Below are 26,776 nucleotides of genomic sequence, written 5' to 3' on the forward strand. Positions count from 1 at the left end.
GAGTGTACCAGGGTGATCACGGCACACTGTAGCCTCTGCCTCCTGGGCTCAAGTGATCCTCTGACCTCAGACTCCAAAGTAGCTAGAACCACAGGTGCATGCCACCATGTCCTGCTAATTTTTTGTATTTTTGGTAGAGATAGGGTTTTGTGATGTTGCCCAGGCTAGTCTTGAACACCTGAGCTCAAGTGATCGACTTGCCTTGGCCTCCCCAAACTGGGATTGATTACAGGTGTGAGCCACCATGCCTGGCCATGACATGTTTTTTAAAATCAACCTCAGAGATCTAAATTTAAGAGTAGGAAGATATTTTTGAGCATTTCTTTTTTTAAAACGAGAAATTAAAAACCACAGTCACTTGCATCCTGTTTCCCCTACTCATTCTTCACTTTGTGACATAAAACTCAAACATTTTTATCAGCATTATGAGGCTTTATAAAAGCAGATCTTAAAAACTCCACTGAGTTTAGGTAAAGATAACAGTATGGAGAAATAAGTCAGAGCTGAATTCCCGAGAAAGGAAGAGCTTAATATGGCAAGGTAATATTTGAATTGTAAAGTGAGAATAAAAGCACTTGCATTTTACACGTTCTCTATCTCTAACCATGTGTTATCTATCTACCTATCTCTGTATCTGTCAATCAATCAATCACATTCCTAGGAATGTGATTTTCTTATATAAATCTGTTTGCCCACAGGTGCATCTGGGAAGCTCTTAGCCAAAGCAGGGACAATTCTGATTTTCCCTAAGGACAGAGGGAAATCTTAGAAGTGAAATGAAATAAAAACTGAAACACATAAAAAAAGCTGTCTCATGCTAAGTGAAAATATAGGACACAGTTATTAAAAGTTGAAGTTTTAGATTTTAGAACTAAGGAATTTGCAAGTCTCTCCCCCTTCTACCCTCATTTGTGAGCATATTTAAAGGGTTTTGATGTGTCACAGCAGCAGGGATTATGATGCAGCAGGCAGGCCGTTTTGCAGTGTATGTGGGCCAAGTGCAAATCACCCATCTAGATTGGCAAAATTGAAATGTTAGAAAATGCTGGGTTCTGGGTGGGAGAGCATATTGCCTTGAATTGTCTTTCAAATCTGGCTAAATTCTCAACGTCAAAAATTTGAGAAGGTTGATAAATTCTCAGTGGCATCCCAGATCAGATTTCTCAGTGTTGGAATCAACAACATTGGATCAGCAGTTACTGGGAAAAGATAATTATCACTCAGCCATTTAAAAAGTCATACTATTTCTTGGTTCCACAGAATATACAAATGAAGCAAAAACTTCATTCCTCTGTGAGACAGTATTTTAAAAATGCTCTCCATTGCCACGATAAAGACTGTATGGCAGCACCCTCTCGGAGATGAGGTCACAATGTGAAATTAGTTCACTTGTAAATAGGGTTTTTAAAACAGCAGGTTAATTACACAGGGCGGGCTAAACTCTCAGGAGAATAACAGCAATGAGTATGGTGCATGGCGCTCATAATTTCCATTAATAAAGTCAGGACGCACACCCCACTTTTCATGGAGCTTGCTAAAAATACAACTCAAAAGGAAATAAAACTAACAAAATGAAAAGGCATTGAATCATGTCCATGAAACTGTGCTTCAGGTGGCCTGATCATCCTGCATTCACATTTTCCTTCTGACTCTGGAGGCCCAGCCCTAATTCCATCCCATCACCCAGACTTTCCAGCCTGGAAACCTCAGCAGCATCTGCAGCTTCCTTTTCTTCACTTTCCATGACCAAGTCAATACCAAATCTTCCCAATTCTGGCTCAGAAATGGTTCTCAAATCCAGCCATTGCCATTCATACTGCAGCTCATACATGGTCTACCAATAGATGCCTTGCCACTAGCGCTACTCAATAGCCATTAAAAAAATCTTAGTACTGCTAATAGTAGCACACACCTATGCAGTACTTACAATGTGCCAAGAACTGTTCTAAGAGCATTTATCCTCACAACGGTGCTGAGACAGACGCCATTATTATCCCTGTTTCACAGAAAGGGAAAATGGATAACAGGTTAAGTCACTTGTTCAGGGTTACACAGCTGGTAAGCAGCAGAGCTAGGATTTGAATTCAGGTGGTCCATCCTCAGTCTGTGTTATAGTGACCAAAGTACACTGCTCCTGTATTCCTTTAACCCATTATTTTTAGTAGTGTTGCATTTTTTTGGAAAAGGTAATACAATTGCCTGGTTCAACATTCAAAAGTTATAAAATGGTGCATTTTAAAAAGCTTCCTTTCCATCCCAGTTTCCTACTGCCCAGGGCCCTGTTCTGGAAGCAAGTAGCATGACTAGTTACTTGACAGCATTCCAAGCAAATGCTTATATGCTATTTCCCTTCCCCCTTTTTTTCATTGTACAAATATAATATACTGGATACAATTTGGCATGTTGCCTTTTTCACTAAACAACATGTATGGGAGGTCATTCCATAGCAGTACATGAAGAGCTTCTCATTCCTTTTTTTTTTTTCTGTCTTTTAAGACAGATGGTTGAAACTAAGGATGGGCAAACTTTTTCTGTAAAGGGCCAGATAGTAAATATTTTAGGCTTTGAGGTCCATATGGTCTCTGTCACAGATGCTGCTATTGCTTCCTTTTTAAAAAAAGTTTTAGAAATGTAAAACCCATTCTTGTCTCATGGGTCATACAGAAACAGGCTGCAGGTCAGATTTGGCCCGTGGACCACAGTGTGCCAATCCCAGAACCAACAGGTTCTTACCTCGCCTCCCTTTGTCTAGTATTTTTCTATTCTGATCCCTCTTGACCATTCTAAGATAATTGTCTTTCTATAAAACAAATCTGATGCTGCCACTGCTCCCTCTAAATCTTCTGCACTTCCCCACTCCCGAGAGGGTGAAGTCCAGACTGGTTGGCAGTGCACACAATGTCCTTCATGATCCACATACTTCTCCTCTCCTCCACATCTATCACACCAATACATGTCATCATCAGCTCTTTCCCTCAACGCCTGCAACAACCTCTTTGCTCCACTATTGCTATAAACCCTCCTTCCCCCAAATCCAACCTCTAAGACACCATGGCGCCAGGGATCTTTTACAAGTGCAAATCACATCTGCTAACTTCCAATGGCTTCTTGCTGCCCTAGACAGAAGTCAACTTCCCTATCATCTACAAGGCCTGTCAGCTCTGCTTGGCCCTCCTCTCTGACTTTGTCGCTACCATGCTTCCTCCTTCCACTCTCTCTCCAGCCATACTGATTTTTCTGTTTCTGAAACAAGCTAAGTTTATTTCTGCCTTTGTGGGTGCTGTTCCCTTGGCTGGCTCCTTCTTGAACTTGAGTCTCGGTTCAAATGCCATTTCCTTGGAGGCCTTCCCTCATCTCCCGACCCACAGGAGGCTCTCCACTTTCCTTTCATCCTATCACGCTGCTTTGTTTTGTTCATGGCCTTTGTGGACATGTATAATCACATTGGGTTGTGTTTATATTCTCTGCTTTGCTAGAACATATGGGCATCTCCAGTGCCCAGTACATTGTCTGACACAGATAAATAATCAAAATTTTCTGATTAGATAAACAATGGAAGAAATTCAAGCCAACTTACCTTTTCTAGTAGATATCTCCTTACTCCTCACCTTGTATTTTAGGCTCCAGTTCTATCATCTTTCTCTCTAATCACTAAACACGACTTTCCCTTTTAAGGCTTTACACCTTTGCACATGTTGTCACTTTGGTTATTTCTTTCTTCTTTGAGGGACAAACTCCTACTCACCCATCAACACCCAGCTTGAATGTTGCCTCTTCTATGGAGTTTTTATATCTCCCCTAGTTAGGACCAACTTCTTCCTCTGGCAGGCTCTCAGAGCACTTTGTATAGACCTCTAAGATCACACCAGGTCATATATACCACAAACATTCACTGATTATTATGCCCTGAATGCTCCCCAAATATTATATACATAAAACCTTTTCACTTTACATACAATGAGCTCCTTCAGGGAAAGGATACATTGAATGGTGTTTTAATGATAAATATGAATACATAATATGAATATCTAGCATCTAACTCTGTAATAAGGGCTTTATGTACTTTATTTCATTTAACCCTTATGATAGCTGCAATGAGGCAAGTACTGTTACTGTCTGTACTTCACAGATGAGGCGACTAAATTAAAGCTCAGGGAAGCTAGATAACTTGACCCTGGTGGATCTAGAATTCACTACTAGGCTGTCCTACAGGGCCATGGTGACCTGCAGGCCCAGGTCCTGATTGCGCTTGAGGTCCAGATCACTTGACTGCAATTGAAGACCTGATTGCTCTTGAACTCTGAGCCTAGCAGGGTGGTGCACAAATCTGTCCCGTTCCCCTTTGTGGAGACCTAGGGGCACAGCTCTGCTCAGAGAGGGGTCATCTAGGACTCTTTTGCTCCCCTGCAGCAAGGTCCTCCCTTGCAGGGGCACAGATGTCCCTCTGTCAGCCAGATGGAGAGGCATGGGGATGAGGCTGCCCTCTGCACACCTGTGATTGTGCCATCCCCAAGGGCAGCCAGATGTCCTTGGGGCCTGCCTCCTGCTGTCACACGCTGCTTATCCATGTGGACATAAACTGCTCTGCCAGCTCACTCTTGAGCTAATGCAAAGGAACCACAGGGCTCTGGGCAGGAAGGTAAGGAGCGTTGAAGGCAGAGGAGACAAGGGCAGAAGGAGCAGCAGGCTCTTTATTCTTTCTGTTAAATTAAGGAACTTTCCTTAGGAAAGAAATACATAATTTCTATCAGAATAAGGGTAACAGGCAACAATTAGCATTTTTTTTTTTTTTTTCTTAAGTAGTGGCTGCTGGGTTATATTGACTGTAGTCTGGTTTCTATTCGCAGGCACTGTATCACTTTTCAGCTCATTGGGGGAAATTCTGTCTAGAGAGTGCTTTCAGATTTTAGGGTAGTGCTACTCCAAGTATGGTCCTTGGACCAGCAGCATCAGCATCACTGGGGAGCTCATTAGAACTGCAGACTCTAGGCCTCATGGCAGACCTGACAAATTCAGAACCTGAATTTTAATATGACCTCCCCAGAGAATCTGTAAGTACATTAAAATTTGAGAAACACTGAGCTAGGTAAAATGCAAGTTTTAAAATGCCTAATTAACATGCAAGTTTGGGGCTCCAGGTCTTAGAAATTGATTCACCTGATCAGGATGAGATCCAGAAATCTAACAAGCACCAAAGGTGGTTCTGCCTATGTTTTGAGCAACTGTGTTCTAGAGGGAGTGGTGGAAATGGTACAGTTGGACAGTCCTTAGATGAAATCTCAGCTCTACCATCTACAAACTAGGTAATCCCAATTAACTATTTCATTGCACTGAGCTTCAGTTTCCTCAACTATAAAATGGAACTACTAGCCGGGTGCAGTGGCTCACACCTATAATCCCAGCACTTTGGGAGGCCAAGGCAAGTGGATCACCTGAGGTTAGAAGTTCAAGACCAGCCTGGTCAACATGGTGAAGCTCCAACTCTACTAAAAATGCATCACAAAAAACAAACAAACAAAAAACAGTTAGCCAGGTGTGGTGGTGCGAGCTACCCCGGAGGCTGAGGCAGGAAAATTCCTTGAACCCAGGAGACAGAGGTTGCAGTGAGCTGAGATTGTGCCACTGCACTCCACGCTGGGTAACAGAGAGTCCGTCTCAAAAAAAAAAAAAAAAAAAAAAAATGGAGCTACTCATGCCTACACCTTCAGCTGTGAGGTTAAAGGTGACAACATGTTGATATGGTTTGGCTCTGTGTCCCCACCCAAATCTCATCTCAAATTGTAATCCCCATGTGTTGGGGGGAGAAGCCTGGTGGGAGGTGACTGAATCAGGGGGCAGCTTTCCCCCTTGCTATTCTCATGACAGTGAATGGGTTCTCATGAGATCTGGTTGTTTGAAAGCGTATGGCACATCTCCATTCACTTTCTCTCCTGCTCTGCCGTGGTAAGACATGCTTGCTTCCCCTTCGCCTTCTGCCATGATTGTAAGTTTCCTGAGGCCTCTCAGTCATGCTTCCTGTTAAGCCTGTGGAACTATAAGTCAATTAAACCTCTTTTCTTCATAAGTTCTCTATAGCAGTGTGAAAATAGACTAATACATATGTAAAATGCCTAGTACCAAAGCTGTGGCAAATAGTAGGTATTTGATAAATGTTAGGTTTTACAACTACTAGACTGAACAGTTCAAGTGGTTGTGCCATTGAATAATGGGTTGGGCCAGAGACTGTTAATTTCAACCACAGGGACAGAGAAAGCCAAAGGGGGCTCACTGAGGTCTGATGGCTGTGGTTTCTCTATTAACACTGACCTTAAAGACACAGAGAAAGGATTAGACTGCAGCAGGTATCAAGCTTTATTATACATTAAAAATCACCTTGGATGCTAATTAAAAATGCTAATTCCTATGTGCTGCTTCCCAGTGATCCTGTTTCATCACACCTAGCATATGGCCCAGGGATCTGCATTTCATCCCCAGGAGATGCTGACGCATGAGTCTTCCAACCTCACCTGGAGAAACAGTGGCTTAAAGAATATTCATATTCATTCAATAAATGTAGAGGTTGCTGCTTATGGGACCCTGGGGTGGCACTGGGAAATACACACAAGGATAAATAAGGCCCTACCTGATTCCTGCACAGCTGAGGGCTGGGGCTTCCAAGGAGAATACAGTGTCTGTGCTGCCACGCTAGGACAACAGCCCAGAAGAGCAATGGAGAAAAGCCATACCTGGGCTTCTGCACCTTCAATGTTGTGGGAGAGATTTCCATTTTGTACAGGTTCTGAAGCATCACTGGATGGTGTCATTTCAACATCTGTGCTGTTGCTGGTTGGAAGCTCAATTTTTTCTGTGATATAATTTAAACACACACATACACACAGAGAGAGAGAGAGAGAAAGCAAGCAAATGGAATCAATGGGGGTAAAGAGTAATATTGAAAAGAGCTTCTTAAAATGTTGGGCTAAAGCAGAGGATAGTGGTGTCCCAGGGGCGATAAGTCCTAGGGCTGATATTGAGACAAGTGGGAAAGGATTTTTACCGTTCTTCCCCATGTCTTTCAGCATACGGCCTGCCCCCTTAATAGCACCCTGGCTTCCCGCTGTGGCATGACATTTTACCTTGAGGGCCGTATCAGCTCCCATGGTATGCCTTTCTTGAGCCTAGGCAAATTTACCAACTAGCTATTCAGGAAACATGAACATAGACATTTTAAAATGAAAACCACACCCAATCTACATACTATTGTTTATACCTGGGACTGTACCCTTCAGATATTTTCTTACAGTAATATCTTTTCTTTCATACTGTACTCTGGAAAGGATATTAGCTAGGGCTTCAGGGTCCTAGACTTTACTCTGCTTTGATCAGGCTGCCACCTTAGGCTAGTCCCCTTCTTCCTCTGGGACTTGGGAACCTTATCTGTGAAATAAGGGGGTTCGACAGGTTGACCTCCAAGGGACATTATGTTCAGCTGTAATTCAGGCTCTGTGAGTGGAAACTCTTCCAGTGCCTAGGTGGCCATGGGCAGGGCAGCCTGGTGAATGCTACTTAGCACACTCCACACCTGAGCATCCTATTGCAGGCAAGGCAAGGGGGAGATGGACAAGTAATAGAGGCCAAAGGCTGTGCCATTCCTGAATCAGAGAGAACATTTAGCTAGAGTAAAGCCAGAGGGTCAGCAAGTGCAGATTTGACACTTGAGAAGTGACTCTAGGGTAGTGGTTAAGCACTGGGAGTCTGTAACACTGGGAATCAGGTCTGGCTTCAAATTCTGGATCTACAACTTGTGCTGTTTCACCCTTTGCAAGTGACTCAACCTCTCTGAAGTTCAGTTTCTTCATCTGTAAAATTGGGGTGATGGTAACAATACTACTACTACTATTATTGTTGCTACTACTACCACTAACAAAAACCATATGATCAAAGAGTATTTCTGTAAAGATTAAATAAGAAAATGCATACAAAACACTTAGCATAGTGCCTTGTACAGAGCAACCAAGAAGCATAAACTATTTGGATCCTTATTATAGTGCCTGCCTTTCACTAGAATAATTTTTTTGTCATGACAAAGAGGAGTACCTCCAGGTGATCAATGTTCCAGTACCACTGAGGTCTGCTGGGACTTCATTGGGAGGGAAATTAAAAGGTTCCTATTGAGAGCACACACTCTGGCTGTTTTGGGTCAAATCATGGATTTTGGGATGGAATGAGGCTGTAGTATGCTGTCAGGATTGCTGGGGGTATCAGAATGCTCATCAGTATCAGATCCGAGCAGTATCACCTGCTCATGAAACATGAGAATATGCTTTTTTCTTTTCCTTCTAGCCGCTTCAGAGGGACTAGACATTTCCATCACTGGTGCTTAAGAAAATAATTTGAGAGTTACATAAAAATTGTTGAGTTTGAAGCAGCCAAATTTTGGAAATCATAGGGAAATATTTATGTTTCTTTATGTATTTAGTTGTGGAATATAGACACATGAATAGATTTAAATATGGAAAACCATAGAAACTCAAATTTACTTTATCTTTCCAAGTTTTTAGTAGTGACAGCAATATGTATGTGATGTTGTGCTATGTGTGGCTATGCCAGTTTATCTTAGTATGCTTGATTCAGTTATTTAAATAAAAAAATATTAAGAACCAGCCGGGCGTGGTGGCTCACGCCCGTAATCCCAGCACTTTGGGAGGCCAAGGTGGGTAGATCACGAGGTCAGGAGATCGAGACCATTCTGGCTAACATGGTGAAACCCTGTCTCTACTAAAAATACAAAAAATTAGCCGGACGTGGTGGTGGGTGCCTGTAATCCCAGCTACTGGGGAGGCTGAGGCAGGAGAATGGCGTGAACCTGGGAGACGGAGCTTGCAGTGAGCCGAGATGGCGCCACTGCACTCCAGTCTGGGAGACACAGCGAGACTCTGTCTCAAAAAAATAAAAAATAAAAAATAAAAAAAAATTAAGAACCTTGGGTGAATAAAACTGTTTGGAGAAGTCTATTGGCTGATGTGATACAACCTTAGGATCAGCCTGCAATGGTCAAATTGACCCTAGCAACACAGAATACTGGGTAAAAGGGGAGTTAAGATGTCCAAGAACAGAGATGAACAGATGAGCAGAGACTGCCTGCCAGGCATAATACCTAACCTGTGTGTGCACATCTTAGCTTATAAAGTGCTTTTACACAGCAGGCTGAAGGTTCATAATAAAAGAAAATATGAAAATAAATATTGGACTTACTTTGAAAAGCATTAGACACACACTATTTTCTACTTACAAAGTCATTCGGAGACCCAAGAACATTTTCTAGTTACAAAGTCATTCAGAGACTCAATCACGTGAGAAGAATCCTTGGAATTAAGTGTCCTACTTCCTTAAAAAAGATTAAATCCAAGTCTAAGGTTGGCCAGTCATTAAGAGGAGGATTGGGACTGAGCCCAGGAATCCAAGCTACCTCATTCCATAAAAGACAAGTCAACAAGTGAAGCAGAAAAAATAGCTCGTGTAGTTGAATCTAAACATCACAAACAAAACTCAACCTATGCAGTAGACTTTCATGGTGTGACTTTACATTTTTATAGTACAAAAGCAAAATACGCTTATTCTGAAAAACTTTATAGAAGCATAAAGAAGCAGAAAAAATATATATAACTCATAATCCCAGCTTTAGGAAGTAACTATTGTTAACATTTTAGCTGACTTCTTTCCAGTTTTTCTTTTCATATCTAATTGCATCTTAACTGTTTCTCAGCCAAAAATTTTCCCTGAGGTAGAAGTTAGGATAACAGGAAAGGCAGAAACTCTTCTATGGAGTGTCAGTATTTTGAGAGCAATGCTGTTGAATTTTGTCTGCAGATAATTTTAGTTACTTGGGTAATAGCTTCGTTTATAGCATAGATCCAGATCAGGTTAAATTTAGTTTGAATTTAGAATAAGAGAGCTATATTATAGTTACAGACAGGAGAGAAGGAACATCATGTTCCAAGTTAAAATAAGATGTCTGAATGTCACAATCTGGTCACACAGGAGCTCTGCGAAAGTCAGTGAAAAGAGACCTGGGGGCTGTTATTGCTGAATTCTTAAAAAACGAGCATCATCGAAGGTTGTATCACATCAGCCAATAGACTTCTCCAAACAGAGTTTTATTCACCCAAGGTTCTTAATATTTTTTTTATTTAGCATCATCTCAAAAGGACTCTGTCACTCAGTTCAGGAGTGACCAAGTGTGTGCCGTAAGCAACGTCACAGGTGTAAAAATCTGGTTACCAGTCAAGATTTACAGAACGGGGACTCTTACCTTTGATTAAACATTAAATGACATTGTGTATGTGTGTGTGTATGCGTGTGTGTATCCTGTTTATGTGGAATCCCTGAAATACAGTGATTTTCTATTCTTGAATGGGGATGACTAGTTAAGAGTTGGTTTTACTTCACGTTCCCCAGAGGATACGTTTACTCTTCTTGGACTTCTTCTAGAGTTACTGGTGACATACTGTGTCCATGTATACCCTGTACACACTAGGGGAAGAGGGACTCATTTCCTGTTGCACAGGGAAGGTCTGTGCTGCAGTGGTGTGTGTCTGCACTGAGTCAGGGGTGCCCACACTGGTCCTGCCTCTCTGCTCCCCTCACTTCCCCTAGGAAAGGTATAGGGTGGATATTTCCCTGCACTCACCCACGTGGTTGGCAGCCCCATTCTGCCGCTCGTTCTCATCCACATGACATTTCTTCTTGGCGATCTTGTGGAGAATTGAAGCCTTTTCTCTGAACCTCCCTGAAGCAAAAGAAAGTGGCAGGAAGGAGACACAATGAGAAAGAAGATAAAAAGAGAGTCTCAGGGCCAAGCAGGCATGTGGCCTCCTCAGTCACGCTGCACTAATAGCATGACCACTCCATTCTGTCCAATCCCAATGCACCAGGACCTTCCCGAAGGGTACTTTCTTGCCTTTGTAGATTTTTCAGCCCAATTCTCTATTTGAGAATCTCTTCTCTCCCTTTCCAGTTGCTCACGAAATTAACAAAAGCACCAAGCAACACTAAAGCTCCCCTATTGCTGAGATCCAAAACAGGTCTAGAGAAACAGAACTGCTCTGGGGGCATGGCCATTTCTCTGAAAGTAAATGCTCATTCCAGACCAGATTTTAACAATGGGCTGGGAAGGAAAGCCAAGCTCAGGGGTCCTTTGATTTGACTTCAGTTTCCAAACATGTTGAGTATCCCTAACTGAAAAAGCCAAAATCTGAAATGTGAAACACTTCTGGTCCCAAGCATTTCACATAAGGGATACTCAACCTGTCTTATAACTAACATTGCTGTTTCTAAACGAGTCAGGAACATGCATCACAGCTTTCCAGATTAGCTGAGTCAGCTGTAATTAAGGCATCAAGAAGGCAACTGATTCCATTTGTGGATTTAGGGCAAGGAAGGATCAACTGAGTGCAGCAAGTAATGGTGATGAGATGCTTTGGGAATGATGCTGGACATGCATATTTATAGCAGCACAATTCACAGTTGCAAAGTGGTGGAACTAAACCAAATGACCATCAATCAATGAATGAATAAAGTATATATACATATATATTCTCTATATATATTCCATCACATATTTATGATGGAGTACTATGCAGCCATAAAAAGGAATGAATTAACAGCATTTGCAGTGACCTGGATGAGATTGGAGACCATTACTTTAAGTGATGTAACTCAGGAATGGAAAATCAAACATCATATGTTCTCACTGATACGTGGGAGCTAAGCTATGAGGATGCAAAGGCATAAGAATAATACAGTAGACTTTGGGGACTTGGGGGGAAGAGTGGGAGGGGGACGAGGGATAAAAGACTACAAATATGGTGCAGTGTGGATATGGGTGATGGGTACACCAAAATCTCACAAATCACCACTAAAGAACTTACTCATGTAACCAAATACCACCTGTACCCTAATAACTTATGGAAAAATAAAAAAAGGTACTAGAAAAAATGCCATTCTCAAAGTAATCATTTTAAACAGCTGTACCACAAGTGCAATGTTTCATTTCTTATTATTGACATAATAGGTAAATGCATGCAATAAGAAAAATAAAAAAGCAAGCAAGCAAAATTGCAGAGATGAGGGAAACAGCACATTCCTTTTTTTAATCCTTTATTTTCTTCCTTGGGAACATTCAAGGTATAAAAAAATTCTCATTTTAAACTGATGATTGCCTAGATTCAGATATAATGAGTGTCTCAAAACACCACAATCCTTTCAGTTTTCCCACTGTGTATTTTTTTGTTGGCTGTGTTCCCTAGCAGCATATTAACAGGGGATCTCATTCTACTTTTTTATTTAGAACCAAACCAAACAAAAATGTTTCTCCTGGAGAGCTTCTTTTCCTAGAAGAAAGCATGGCAGATTGGCACCCACTGCCCGCCTCCGTGGTTTGGAATCATGGCATGTGGTCATAGTGATGACTTGTGTGACTGGCTGGGAGCGACAGCACCTGTAAACTAGAGTCAGATCAATGGACTCCAATGGTGAAAATGACACAAGCTGTGACCCTTTCTGCTCACGGCTCCATTAGTCACAAGCCTGGTCTCTTTGCCACAACAAAGGCAATCTCTAGGACATAAGTACCTTAATTTAGGCAATGAATGTGCACCGTTGAGTACACTCTCAAAAGAAGTAGGAAAGAAAATATTTCATGGAGAAAAGGCGTTTGGTGTGTGGCTTGGGTTTCCTAAGGAGTGAGAAAGAAGGATGAGGTGATGGGCACAACTCCATCCCTGAGGAATGTTGAAGGTCAGCATTAGATTCACCACCATGGAAGGTAGCTTGAATTTGATTGTTTCTGTTTAATTTCCAGGGGAAACTGGGAAGAAAAAGGGGAAAGAAAGAAATCCTGGAGACTAGGAAAAGGAGGTGGTAAAGAAGAACAAGAAAAGAAAGAAGAAAGAGAGAAAAAGGAATGTCAGGATGGAGGAGGCAGGCAGGGGCTATGATTGCCTGGAAGTTGTCCAGGCTGTGTGGATGCAAGATACCTTCCTGGCTGCCAAACCTAGTCTTATCTGAGGACTAGATAAACAGATAAGAGTGAGCTTCAGTACTCTGCAGTCCTCAGCCTAAAGAGGAGTTACTTTTTGCAGAAGACAACTCCAAAAAGTCCTAAATCATCTGGTTTTCCATCCAGAAGAGGAAAAAAGGAGGTTCTGAAACTTTATTGGAGATGATGCTTCTACTAATAAAACCATCCCATCGTGGTCTCAGGGTCATTTTTTGAACTCAGAACATCCTGCCACTCTAAGAAATATAGATGATCAATATTTGCTATTTTAAAATTATCTGTAAGATAATAATAAAGTAGGAGAGCATTCAGAAGCGGCAACAACTAGGTCTGGGGAAATAAAACCTAAAATAACCCAACTCAAATAATGTCCTAAAGCCATGAATCATGACAGAAAATATTGGATAGAAACCAGCTAAAGACATATCACTTGTGATTAAAAGAATCTTTTTAGAGTTTAGGTGTGTGCCAGAGAGAAATGATAATAAAAGGGACCCGAAAGCATGAAAACGGAGCCATGCCCTCTGCCAGGAAGCATCTTTCACAACAGTATTGGCCTCTGGCACTCATGGGCTGGTTTTCCCCAAATCTCCAACGAAAATCTAGGAGAACATGGTAGGAGATAACCCCAGAATTGGAATTTTATAGGTTCTCAAATATCTTACAGGCCAGTGAGACTGCGTGTTATTCTTTTCCCACTGCAACACCTCAGGTTTTCTGCACTACTGAACAGTAAGAGGGATTAGCGTTATTTGTGTCCTCTTGCTGCCTTAGGGGCAGCCAGCCAAAGCAGCAAGCCTGGTTGGGAGCTGTCTTCTCCACAGACTTCTTCAATTCAGCCTCTCCCCTAGATGATTCTTTGTTGCAACTAATATGACCTGGCAGCCATTCCACATCCTAAGTGCTGACAATGGCTGCTCCATAGGCTAGAAGGATTTTTCCCTTAAAGATTAGTTTCTGGAAAGGCAGCAGTTGAGGGCCCATCTTCAGAATGTAGCACACATGTGTAATCCTTCAGGGTGGTGGGGCAGAGCCTGACAAACCAGATTCGCTGATTCCAGCCCACTGGATACCCCTGGGATCGTCACAGGGCACCTTTTGAGAAATGCTATGAGGATGAGGCTAACAGGATCTATGTGAGCATGAAGGACCTGGGGCAGAAGCCAGCAGAGAACCTGTGATTTTTGAAGTGATCCTCTCTGCCTTGGGGTAGGAAGACATGGCATTTTCAGGACCTGTTCATTCCCAAGTCAAAAACTGTGAAGAACAGCAAACAGGGTGTGTGTGTCGGGACAGCACAATTTCATGGCTAAATGGAGGTTAAATGGATGTGATTGACAGGCGGGTAGATCTGAGTTCAAGCCCTAGCTTTCTCACTGTCTCTGCTGGGTGATTTTTGGTGACTTTCTAAATATTTCTGTGCTTTAGTTTTCCCACCTGTTAAGTAGGGATTCTAGTGGTATTGGCTGATCTGTTAAGCAGGGATTCCAGTGGTATTGGTAGAGTTACTGGTGACATATGATGTCCACACATGCCCTGTACTCACTTGCGGAAGAGGGGCTCATTTTCTGTCTGTCATCCAGGGAAGGGCTGAACTGCAGGGGTCTTCTGTGAGAAAATATATGTAAAGGGTTTATCACAATGTGTGGCATTGAAAGAACTCTGTAAGTAAGAGGAAAAAGAGAATCAAACAGAATCTCAGGGGTAAGGGTGATGTGGCCTTGAGTTGCTATAGGAGAATTGTTGCCATCTTCTCTTCTCTCAGTCCACACAGGCCGGGATGGAGAATCAGCCACATTCAGACCCAGAAGTTTAAGCATACAGGGCCTTGTTGGACTGGTGTTCAAGTTTCAGTGAATCCCCCAAAACTGATTAGAAAAAGGATCATTTTAGATCTCTCTGCAATTGAGAAGGTCAAGGTGATAGAGCTGGCTTTCTGGACTTTAAAAGTTGATACCTCTGCAATCTTAAAGTGCAAACATGATCAGCTTTCCCCCATCACCCGCAGGGCCAAAATACAGACCAAGGGACTATGTTGCTGCAAAATGGATTTGCTCAAAAGAACCTCACGCCGCACTAGGTTCTTAACCCCTCTCCACCTCAGGTTCAGAATGAGTAAGATGGAGCTAAGAAGAGCATCCAGCTCATACAGTCCTTGGAAGGTCCAATGGGTTAATACCCATTGCATGTTTCAATGGCCTCTGATACACAGCAAGTGCTTAGGAATTGCTATTCAGAAAGGGTTGCTATTATTATGGAAGTGGCTGACAGGAAATTCTTCTCCTAAATTACTGAAAATAAGATTGATATTTAAAATAGAACTGATGCCTAGCACCCGCAGGTGCAGACCTTGGTGGTAAAGGGATTGCTCAGATATTTTAGGCACAGATTCCAAACTGTCATAAAGGGTGGCATAGAGGAACGAATCTAAGAAATGATTGTGTAACTTCGTGCCTGCCGAAAAAGAATTATGATATTTTTGAGTACTTTTCAAGGTGAGTGAAGGAGTTATTTTTAACATGTTTCAAGGCAACTTTAAAAAATACACTCTCTTGTGGTCTAAACCCTTAAAGTGTTGTATTTTTACATAGCTACAGATATTTGTATAGTTAAAAATCTCAGAAATAGCAAACTGCTCAAATCGTGAGGCACCTACGTCAAAACCTAGTACATCATTTTAATATAGTTTAGCTTGGTCTGAAATTTGAAAGAGAGTACCAGCTGAGTGTCCTCAGAGGAGTGTATGTTGAGGGGGTGGTAGGGAAGTGCGGAAGTAAAAGATCCAAGCATAAGAGCCGAATGTGAATTTCGAAAAACAACCAGCAATCAAAATCCTTGACCAGATCATTCTGACGTAAAGCAGAAGCTTCATGCTACATGGAAAAACAACGTTTGGAGGGTCTGTTCACTCAAAGGAAATGGATTTTGTTTCTCTTCTGCTGTTAATTAAAACAGCCCCTTGGAAATTTCCTCCCTCCCATCTTTCCCACCAAGCCTATAATAGGCAGGGTTCCAAATGGAACCCTTTGGGGTGGAGATGAGATTAGCTTCCAGCTGCTACAGAACATTCTAAGCATCTGCAACACAGAAACAACGATGGGACAAAAGAGAGAAAAAGATGCAAAGAGAGTGGCTACACACACCTTGGTGAACAGACCATGGCTTAGGAGAAGAAAGGGAAAAATCACACAAGAGGAAAAACTGGAAAACAGCCTTTTAAACTCTATTTTTGTGTTTTTGGTTCTGCCTTTCTTGTCTCTTTCTTTGAAGTTTATGGCTTGGCAGGTAGCTTAAAAAGCAAAAGTGCATCTGAACTTTCCTCCCATTTATTCTTTTCCTTTTTTTTTCTGGAAGCAGAGACTTAAGTTAGGCAGATAGACCATCATCACTCTTAGAAGACTTGCAACAGAACTGATGTGGCACCGTGAAGTTATCCTGGGCTCCCCTGTTTCTCTCACACCCCACATGCCATCTACCAGCAAATCTGGTGTCTCTATTTTTAAAAGTTTTCAGAATCTGACCACTTCTTCCTTCCACCCCTTTCCCACTCCCCGCTCCGCACGCCCACCCAACCAGCACCAAGTCACACAGGAATAATTCTGCTGGTCTGAGTCTCCCCCTTCTACCCTTCCCTCTCCTTCCTCTGGCCAGTCTCATCCCAGCATCTTTAATGATCAGTAAAACAGAATGTGGCTCTTACTTCTCTGCAAAATCCTGCAGTGCGTCCCCAGGTCAAAGTGAAAGCCAAAGTCTTACCTATTGTGTCCAGTGAAGCTCACTCTGGCTGCCCTGACCTTGTGTGCTACCCCTCTCCTCTCTCACTGCTCCAGCCATGCTGGTCTCTTTCCTGTTTCTTGAAAGCGCTGTACACCATCTCACCTCTGTGCCATGGCATTGTGTGGCCCCTCTACCTGGAGTATTCTTCCCCCAGAGGTCCACAGAGCTTGTTTGAATGTCACCTCATTAAGGCTTGTCTGAGCAGCCTGTTTAAATCTATAGCTTCTCTCTCCAGCATTTTTTATCCCAAGTTTATTTTCTCTAAAGTAGTTATCACCAACTAATATACTATATTATTATGACTATAGATTATTTGGTGCTTTCCACTGGCAGCAGACAACCTTCAAAAGGGCAAGGCTTTTCACTGGCTTTGTTCATTGGTATATCTCTAGCATCAGACTGGGTTCAACAAATCCTTTTGTTCATGGTTTCTAGGCAAGTAGATGAGGTTATGACTCTGTAATGTGCTTCCCGTCAGCCAATGACCCAGAATAAATGTCTTTAGGACCTCCAAGCCCATGGCCCCAGTGGAACTGAATGTCTACCTATGGGATCCCAGGAACTTTCTAGAGGTAAGTAGGAGAAAAATGGGATGTACCAGGTGTTTATACTCCAGTGGTGGAAGGCAGGGGAGACACATCAGTTGTCCTTCTCTGCACATCTCCAGGGTCAACAAGGTGCATGTGCAAAGGAGCCCCCTTTCCATAGGACAGGAGGTTAGGTGAACACCACAAACATCAGGGCAGGGAAAGCTGGGCCTTGGTTCCTCATTTTTTAAATTAGCTGCCCCTCATTCATCAAGGCCTAACTCAACATCTAACCTGAAGGTTTCTCTGCACACACCCCTCTTTTCCAAGTGGAAACCCATCATTCTCATGGCACTTTAACTGTACATGGTACAGTCCTTATTTCCACTTGCTGCCCACATGCCTGCTTTCCCCAGCAGACAGCAGTCTTCTCTGGGAAAGGGATCTTCTCTCTGCCATCTTTATTATCCCTCGACAAGTGTCCTAGAATCACGCCTGACCCATCACAGGCCTCCACTGTCTTGCAGTTAAGCTCTCACTATTATCAGCTCCTCTGGGAAATCAAGCTTCCTTTCAAGTTAGTACAAGTCACAAACTAACACACTGCAAAGAGTAAAAAAACAAAAACAAAAACACCTGTGCTATGTACTGGGCTGTGTCTGGTGAATAAGATACATCTGGCTCATACCCTTGTAGAGTCCATAGCCTGAAGTGAGGAAGAGACTTCGGATTTGTGCTCTGATGGTGGAGGCCTTCTTAGGAGGGTATGGAGGCCCAGAGAATTATAGTGAAAGTTCCTCCACACAAGATGCCACCTAGCAACTAGAGAAAATGAATCCCCTTTTATTCTACTAACTGTCTTACTGGAACAGTTAATTTACCTAATAGAGGCAGGCTTAATTTTTATTCTTAGAAGCAAAATTTTAAAGAAATTTTTATTTTTTAAAAATAATAATTTCATCTTAAACAAAACTACCAAGAACATAGAATTTTATTTATTCCCAAATCTGTTTTTGAAGTACAACCTCTAAATTATTTTTTCTAATTTTTGTGAAGCATGATGCAAACCACTTATTACAGGGCTACACTGATATTGGTAAAAATTAAATTACCCTTGTAATAAAGTATTTTGTAAAGTGTCTTTAGTAAATATTTTTAAATGAACCACATAATAGAGATGATTAACAACATTTAATTATATTAGATTTACAGACACAATCATAGGAGTAGTTTCTGTAATTAATGAGAATATATACATAATTATATCTCAAGTGGTGACTAAACCCATTATACAATGAAATGGGGCAGCTGAATTTCCTTATTAAGACCCTTTTCTCCCCATTTATGTCTGCTTAGCATAAAAAAAGACTTTTTTCCTCATTTTCTCTACACTCATTAATTGGAATTCTGAAAGTAACACCTGTCTTGTCTCTCTTATTTATGTATTCAATTATTTACATAGTATAAATGTGTGCATATTTCTTTTATTCTATGGGCCCATTATTTATTCAGTTAATTAAATTGTTTCAAACTTGACCACTGGGATATTTTTCAGATTGGCTTCTGTGTTCAGTCAACAAGGTTCATCCTTTTCAAAGCATTTCTTTATTTTCTGGCATTACAAGAGGTTTCAATATCATTTTGTATGTTTCCTGGTTCAGCGCTTGGAAATAATCACCTCTCCAGAAGCACTGACTCCTTTTATTGGAAAATGGTATTTAGAAACCAAGATCTGAGAACTATGTGTGCTTATGGCTACTAAGATGTTGTTGCTCCTAGACTTTCTTAGTGGGCAAAGCTAAGAAAGATACGCATGTATACTGAATCATGCATTCTATATCTATATTTATCTCTGTAGTTATAGCTGTCTTTATCTATTTATGACTTCTGGGCTTTAATTGTAATAGTAGTAACCAATATATTTTTCTAGCAGCTTTGTGCTCCAGTGCCATTTGAATATTTGCTTCATTTGAAAGCCATCCAGATGCAATGGGTAAATGACAAATCCAGTGCTGTCTTTTCATATGGTTACCCATGTGTGCCCATTCAGGTTTTCTTTAATAATGTTCTATAAGAATGATCTTTGTGCCACCCATAAAGAATGGATCAGCCCAAACGTGAATTTGTTCCACCATCTTTCCTAGCAGGGTCACCTTATCATTAGAAATATGAACGTGCTTTTGTAATTGGTCTCCCAGTTTTCAATTGCATCTCCTGCATCCTCCTGAATTACCCTTCACAAGACTTGGAATTGTCCACTCTTCTTATTTGTCTTATTTCTTGTTAAGAGACTTAAGGAATTTGTCTTACTCCTTTTCAAGACTCTGCTTTAGGCATCTCATCCTTTTGGAAGCCTTCCCTGAGTCCCTCTCCCCAATCATAGCACCTGATACCTATCCTATCATGGCTTTGTCATAGAGCCTCAAAAGTGTTTTACTGACATCCTCCCCAATTAGCCTGTGGGGCTCTCAAGGATAAGGATGCTGTTCTCCATTTGTGCCCTCAACGCTCACTGCCTAGGCTGGTTCTCACAAGTATTTGTGAATATAGCAACATTAACACAAACAACAAAGAAGATGACATTAGTGGGTGTAGGTGTGAGAAAGTGCTCAGATTTTTTGCTATATGAAATGATATTCTGAGCTTATCTTCCTTTTTAGGGGTACGGAAAGAAGAAGAGCCTAGAAACACATCGCGGGAAACTTGCCAGACTTTCTGCTTGATTAACGCTGTGGGTAAGTTTCCAAAGAAACTAATAGTGTTTATAATTATGTTTATTTTAATACCCCCTCCTTTTTTTTTTTTTAAAAAAAGATAATCTAATTGAGTTCAGATGTAATTGGCATTTTACAAACCAAAAAACTCCCAGCAGGTATCAGACTGCAGAATATGATGTTTCAGGAAAAGGGCCAACTTACTGATCGTGGCTGATTCTGACAGTGCTTGAGAGCTGATGTTTTTTTATCATTTCAGGTCACCTGCTTCATTGTTTTAGGAACTTAATCTTTTGAACATTTTAATCTCATATATACAGACACAAATGGCTTACACAAAGAAATTCTCAGAGGTTTGCCTGATTCTCAGATTTGGAGTTCTGAGCCAGGTAGAGACTGCTAGACAGAAGCTTTAAATGTCTCCTTTTGTTCCCATCCCTGCAACTCTGGATGTCTAAGAGATAAACGAATGAAGAATCACTTTACTAAAAAGGCAGGCCTCATATCCTAAGACCTGCCAGCATTTAACCCAACTACCTCCTAATGGGCATAAAAATTCTCTTCAGAGTTATTTTGTCAAAGCCCATATTTTGGGTATGTCTCTCTGCAAGTGGGTTGTGACATTATTCATTTGGGGAGAGTTTTGATCTGATTTACTGTATCTGGAAAATAGTAGGTGCTCAAGAAATATGTGTTGAAAGATTATGATGACCTATATATAAAAAAACAGAATCAAACAAAATAGTTCTTTTGAGGAACCTATATATTACCCAATCATTTATTTTATTGTAAAGTGGAAGATTTTATATTTGGCTAATATGTATTCAGTAGTTGCCCCTATTTTGTGAACTTATAGCATGTATTGTCCCCTAGGTTTCATGTCTATGAATTTTCACTTAATCTGAGTTCTTAGTTTCTATTTTTATTTTAGTCCTCAACTTTACATTGTAATCTGGTACCTGTAAATCTCATTTGAAACTTGGGTTAGCAGCAGAAGCGCTGGCACATGCTGAGAGTCCTTAACTAAAGGCTTAGAGGCCCATGACTAAAATGAGATGATTTGGTTCACTTCAGATCTAATCAAAAGAGAAACTTACCATACCTAATTGAACATGCCAGCCTCCAAGTATAACAAATTCCCATCTTTTTTTTTTTTTTAAAGAACTTCATGAGTTGGGTGGGATCATATTAATTTATAATAACAGTATTCAAGTTTGACTGATGAAGACAACTTAAATCTTCATCTCTAGAGATGTCAGTAACACACAAAAAGAAGCATCCACAATTTGCCTTCTGCTGCCATTTAACACCTTCTACATATGCAATGTGGCAAAATCTGCCTTTCTTTGCCAAGTCCAATCTTTCTGCTTTTACTGCTGACAGTTTAGATCATGAAAATAAGATGCAATGAAGTTTGAAAAGCTGGATGTATTCTAAGTAGAAGAATTCCTTGGTCCTGGTTTTCAGGAAGACTGTGGCTTTACCCACATAGCTGGTTTGGTCTTTCTAACAGACCTGATGCTGGTTGCTAGCTGGTTAGTCTGGTTATGCACACAGACTAGCCTGCTGTCTTCCTAAGATCCAGCCCCAGGGAGATGTTTATAAGAATACATCTCTGAAGCAGTAATGTGGCTAGTACTGGTTGAATACAGTTTTTTTTTTTTTTTTTGATAAGGCCCAGCCTTACAGAGACATCTATTCAAGTGCCCAGAAAAATCCTCTGGTTATGAAAGTTTGAACTGCATGAGTTAAGCCATAAACTTGGGATGAATGAAAGATAGCACGATATCGGAAATGGTGTCTGTGCACAGTAGGGGCTCCCTGCTTTGGTAATTGCAAGGTAGAAAGTCAACTTGCAGTGTGCTTCTCAGACTTTTTATAGGGATAGCAATGATCTTGAGGTATGAAAGGCATGCACTGCAGTGGAAATTGGATATTCTGTGTAGGAAATCGGCCTTGTCATTTAATTTAGAGAGGTGAAATACTTCTACCATAACTGCACCCTGTATTTAACCCAACTTTGGCAAAAACTCAGGTTTCTAAAACAAGTAAATTAGAAGGTAGTTGTATTACAAAGGCTTATGTGCTTTGTAATGAAGTCAATTTGAGTCTCTCTTCAAAGGACTTATTTAAATTTGCTGTTTGAGGCCCCGCGTGGTGGCTCACGCCTGTAGTCCTAGCACATTGGGAGGCTGAGGCAGGCAGATCACTTGAGGTCAGGGATTCAAGACCAGCCTGGTCAACACGGTGAAACCCCGTCTCTACTAAAAATACAAAAGTTAGCCGATCATGGTGTTGCCTGCCTGTAATCCCAGCTACCTGGGAGGCTGAGGCAGGAGAATTGCTGCAACATGGGAGGCGCAGGCGGCAGTAAGCCGAGATCACATTACTGCACTCCAGCCTGGGCAACAGAGTGAGACTCTGTCTAAAAAAAAAAAAAAAAAAATTGCTGTCTGAGGCTCTCTCATTCATTATTAGTGTGAGCATAAACTGGTGCAATTCTTTTGGAGGGCAATTTGACAAATATCTTTCAAATTTTGAAATGTATATACTCTTTGATCTGGCATTTCTATCTTCAGAAATTTATTTTATATGTATATGTCTTCTACTCAGTAGAATTTGCTCAACGGCCAAAGAGGATACTCATGTAGCATTGTTGTAAAAACTAAATAAATCAACAGGAAATGAAAATATCCTAAATGTTCATCAACAGCGTACTGATTGAACCAACCATGGAACAGCCATGCAGTGAAATACTAAGTAGTTGTTAAAATGAATGAAGAAAGTCTAAATGTGCAGATGTGGAAAGATCTCCAAGATACAATTAATAACAAAAGCCAGGTTAGAAAAGAAACTGATAAAAATGGTCATCTGTAGGGAATGAATGGAATCTGGGGTAGGAAGGAGACTCACTCTTATTGTCTTTCTTTATGTAGTGTTTGCTTTTTTACTTATGTGTGCATGTAATGGTTTATAACAAAAAATAGTTAAAATTAATCCATGATTTAAGATTTCTACTGTGGTAAACGTTTGGATTTGTAACTAAAAGAGAATATTTTTCATCATTTTAAAGGTCTATTTCACTTATGTAATAAGTGTCACTTATCACTTATGTAATAGCACATTAGGAACTACCTAATGTACTATTTGCTATATTTAACCATATTAATAAAGACTTTGGATATGAACTAGATCAAATAATATACAAGCCTTTTATTTCAGATGCTGTGACCCAGGAACCTACCTACCATAGTCTTGGTGGCAGCTTACTCAAAATGCAAGATCAAGTTTTCATAGGGTTTAAGTACACTGAGGATCAATGTCTATCATTACACTTGATAGAGACAGAATCTTGAGCATGGCAAAAGAAGGGGCATCAAAGTATCCAGTATCTGAACACTCTTTGGGTGGAGGCTTCCCTGGCTTCTCTAGACAAAGGGACTCACTCTCTTCCAAGGCAGGCCATTCCATCTTTGGTTACGCCTATAGGAGAGGTCTTCCTATGCTAGGCTGAACTCTCTTTCTCCAAATTGAGGAAGGCTGATGTGCTTTCCCAATCAGCTAGACTTAAGAGGGTCCCCAAAGCTCCCTTCTCCTGGAAAGACAGACCCTACTTTACCATGGCAAACTGCCCATGGGACCGATTTCAAGAAAGAGGCTGTAGTAACAACTTCTAAAACATTTTCAAGTTGTTTCCTAACTACATGCTGCATCCTCGTTCACTTTAGCAGAGCTTCCAGGTCATTTATCAACATCCAGACCCTCATATCCAGACAGCCCTGACTGTCCCCGACCTGACTCAATCTCCCACTCTTGCCACCAGTAAATCTCCTAGATCCTTCACCGTTTTTTTCTGAAAATTCTCTTTGTCTTCTTGTTCCTACTGAAACTTGACTATTTCCTGAAGGCCCCTTTTCCCTGTAGCCCCTGAAAAGTGGCAGCTGCCTGCTCCTCCAAACACCCTGCTCTCCCTCCTGCCCTTTCTTATTACTTCTAGCCCACTTTTCCTCCCTCCTTGGGAGCACAAACCAATAACCCCTTCTACCCAAGCTGACTTCCTGGTTTCCCTCCATTCATTCCTGAAGATTGTAGAACCTAGCTCATTGTTTTCCTCTCTGTCCTTACTTCTGTCCCCCCCCAACCCCATCTGTGATGACTTTTTTTAGGTGAGCCCTGCAACACCTGGCTCCTTACCTTAGTGCCTTCACCTACTCACTCCCAGCTCCCTTCATCCTCATTCACTCACTCCTGTGGCAAGCCTGCACCTCATCACTAGCAATAACTGCACCACTTCCAAAATCCCGATTTGATATTAAGTTTTTGGCAAGTCAAAAAACCCCCGGTTTGAAGCATCCCACTTTCTGTCCATCACTCTTTTTTCTCTTTCTACTACAATGGTTCTTTGATCTTACTGGTCAATTCATTGATGCTCTCACCTTTTCACTACCCTCTTTTAACATGATCTTCACTCAGCTCCAGAGACACCATTCTATTCTGGTTTTCTTCCCACCTCAGTGTCCTTTGCTGGGCCTCCCCTTTCTTCCCAGACTCTAAACTTTGGAGTTCCCAGGGCTCAATTCTTGGCCTACTCTTATCAATTAGCTAGGTATTATAGTCCAGTTCTGTAGCTTTAAATAACACGTACATTTTATGACTCCCAAATTTACATCTACAGCTCTGCCTGACCTCTATCTCATGCTCCATACTCCTACACCTACCACTTTCTCAACATCTCCATTTGGATGTCTCATAGACAACTTAAATTTAACATGAGCACTCAAGCTCCCTCCTATAGCTTGCTCTATTCTCAGTCTTCTCCACCAACACACAGTTACATGAAAGTGAGATTTCCCTGTTGAGGAGAAGCTGCAAGTTGCCTATCCAATATCTATTCCATTTTCATTTCCTAATGACATAATGCCTAAATTATTGGAGACAGCAATTCACCCAGTTTAACAAACTACATTTCCAAATTGCCTTGAAACTAGGTAGTCATATGACTGAGTTTTGAGCAAATTTTACTGAGAGGGTCTTCAGGGAAAGTGCCTTAAAAAGAAGACAAAATACCTAGAGAAAATCACTTTGACTTTTCCTCCTTCCAGGAATACAGATGTGATGCCTGGACCTCCAGAGCCGCTATCTTGGACCATGAGGTGCCCTTGAGGTTACAAATCATACACTAGCGTGGTGGAGCGGAAGGATGGAAGGAGCCTGGGTCTTGAATCATTGTGAAGCTGCTAGAGCTGCCATGTATTGTCTGCTACTGGAATTCTTACACTTGAGAGAAAATAAACTTTCATCTTATTTCAGTCACTGTTAATTTGGATTTTCTGCTACATATAGCTAAAGCTATTTTGCCTGATATGTCAGTGTGTATGACACAGTCTCATCCATTCATGCAAGGATTAAAATGTCCTATGAAGGTCACGGATAACAAGAAGGACTTATTTTAAAATAACATTATTTAGTGGATATATCCTGGGCAGTGAAAAACATTGCTGAATGGTATTCCAAAACTTAATTTTTCTTTGAAAAGAATTAGACTATTTCACTGCAACTAAGAACATCAAATGATTGGCTGGACGATGTGACCTTAAGACACTTTTGTTTCTTTGAAATAATGGGGGTTTTCAAAACAGCCACATGCCTAATTTAGGACCCCATGATTCACATAAGACATTATTAGTTTTTCAGCTTGGTAAAGGGGCAGCTGGTTGCCATGAAACAGTAGGCTTAATTTAATTACAGAAAAGGTTGTTATAATTTTTTCCCTTGATACCACAACTTTTCTACCGTTTTCTCCCTTATACAAATGAACAAGGATTGACTTTTTAAATAGTGGTGAAATTATTTTTCTGGAAATGTCTTTGGTTAAATGGCAGACAGTTTAGGACAATACAGTGGAGACAACTTTCCCCACATATTGCTTCATTGCAAGATATTAGTTGGGATATCTGTCTACCTACGTACCTACCTACCCACCCACCTACCTACCTACATGTCTCTGTGAAACATTTACCTTTGTAGAGCAAAACTTACTAATTCTATATACTGTCATTGGTGGAAAGGTCTTTTCTCCTTTTAATCCATCTGACCCATCACACAAACTTGCCTAATTTTGAACTAGCATTCTATATTATTATTCAGAGTAATTTTAGGAAAAAAGCCAAGTTCAATTTATTGAGAATTTTCCAGAATGAGAATGGTATGAAATTTGGGTATCTGCAGATGAGAAACAAGCTATGCATTATTAACTTTAAAAGTTGGAGATTACCCTTCCAAAAATATGCAGTATCACTGTATGAGAAGATAAGGTGACTGCTGCCTGTGTAGGGAGAGCTGAAGTTACCAAAAGACATTTTTTGTCCCCAGAAACATCTTGTTACAGAGGCAAAGTCCCTGGGAGGAGTAAAGCTCACTAATTTATCATTCCTAGCAAAATGTCTCTTATTCAGAGGTGCTCAGTTATTACTATGTGAATGTATTAGTACAGGTGGCAGGTAAGACAGGTTGTCATCTTGGGACACATGAACATGGCAGTGGAGACATCGCCTGCCAGGCGCAGTGCTGTGGGCTTTATGAATTCTGCCTGCCCGCATTTCCCAAGGCTAAGAAAGATGCCTTCCACTGGGCTCTTCCAGCACATAGGGTCTCCTCATCTCATGCCTGTGTCTCCCACAAGGTCATGAGTTCTTTAGGAGAACTGTTTTTAATCTCCT

At 41.1% G+C, this 26,776-nt stretch overlaps 1 protein-coding gene across 4 annotated transcripts in view; it reads right to left on the reverse strand.

The window, feature by feature from the left end:
• The window catches only part of LOC100998003 (sodium/potassium/calcium exchanger 2), an 89,328-nt gene that overhangs the window by 57,275 nt on the left and 5,277 nt on the right, over window positions 1-26,776 (reverse strand). For 2 of the 4 annotated variants that reach the window (XM_031661470.1, XM_031661471.1), the window contains exons 1-3: window positions 14,586-16,561; window positions 10,670-10,768; window positions 6,726-6,844 (exon numbers count right to left, since the gene is read on the reverse strand). In XM_031661470.1, the coding sequence (XP_031517330.1) occupies window positions 6,726-6,844; window positions 10,670-10,768; window positions 14,586-14,859 (492 nt within the window). In that variant the 5' untranslated portion in view covers window positions 14,860-16,561. Of the gene's footprint in view, window positions 1-6,725; window positions 6,845-10,669; window positions 10,769-14,585; window positions 16,562-26,776 lie in introns of those variants that run through there. The other 2 variants (XM_031661469.1, XM_031661472.1) reach the window with 2 other exon arrangements.

Source organism: Papio anubis, unplaced genomic scaffold (assembly GCF_008728515.1).
Source record: "Papio anubis isolate 15944 unplaced genomic scaffold, Panubis1.0 scaffold170, whole genome shotgun sequence".
Classification (NCBI taxonomy): Eukaryota; Metazoa; Chordata; class Mammalia; order Primates; family Cercopithecidae; genus Papio; species Papio anubis.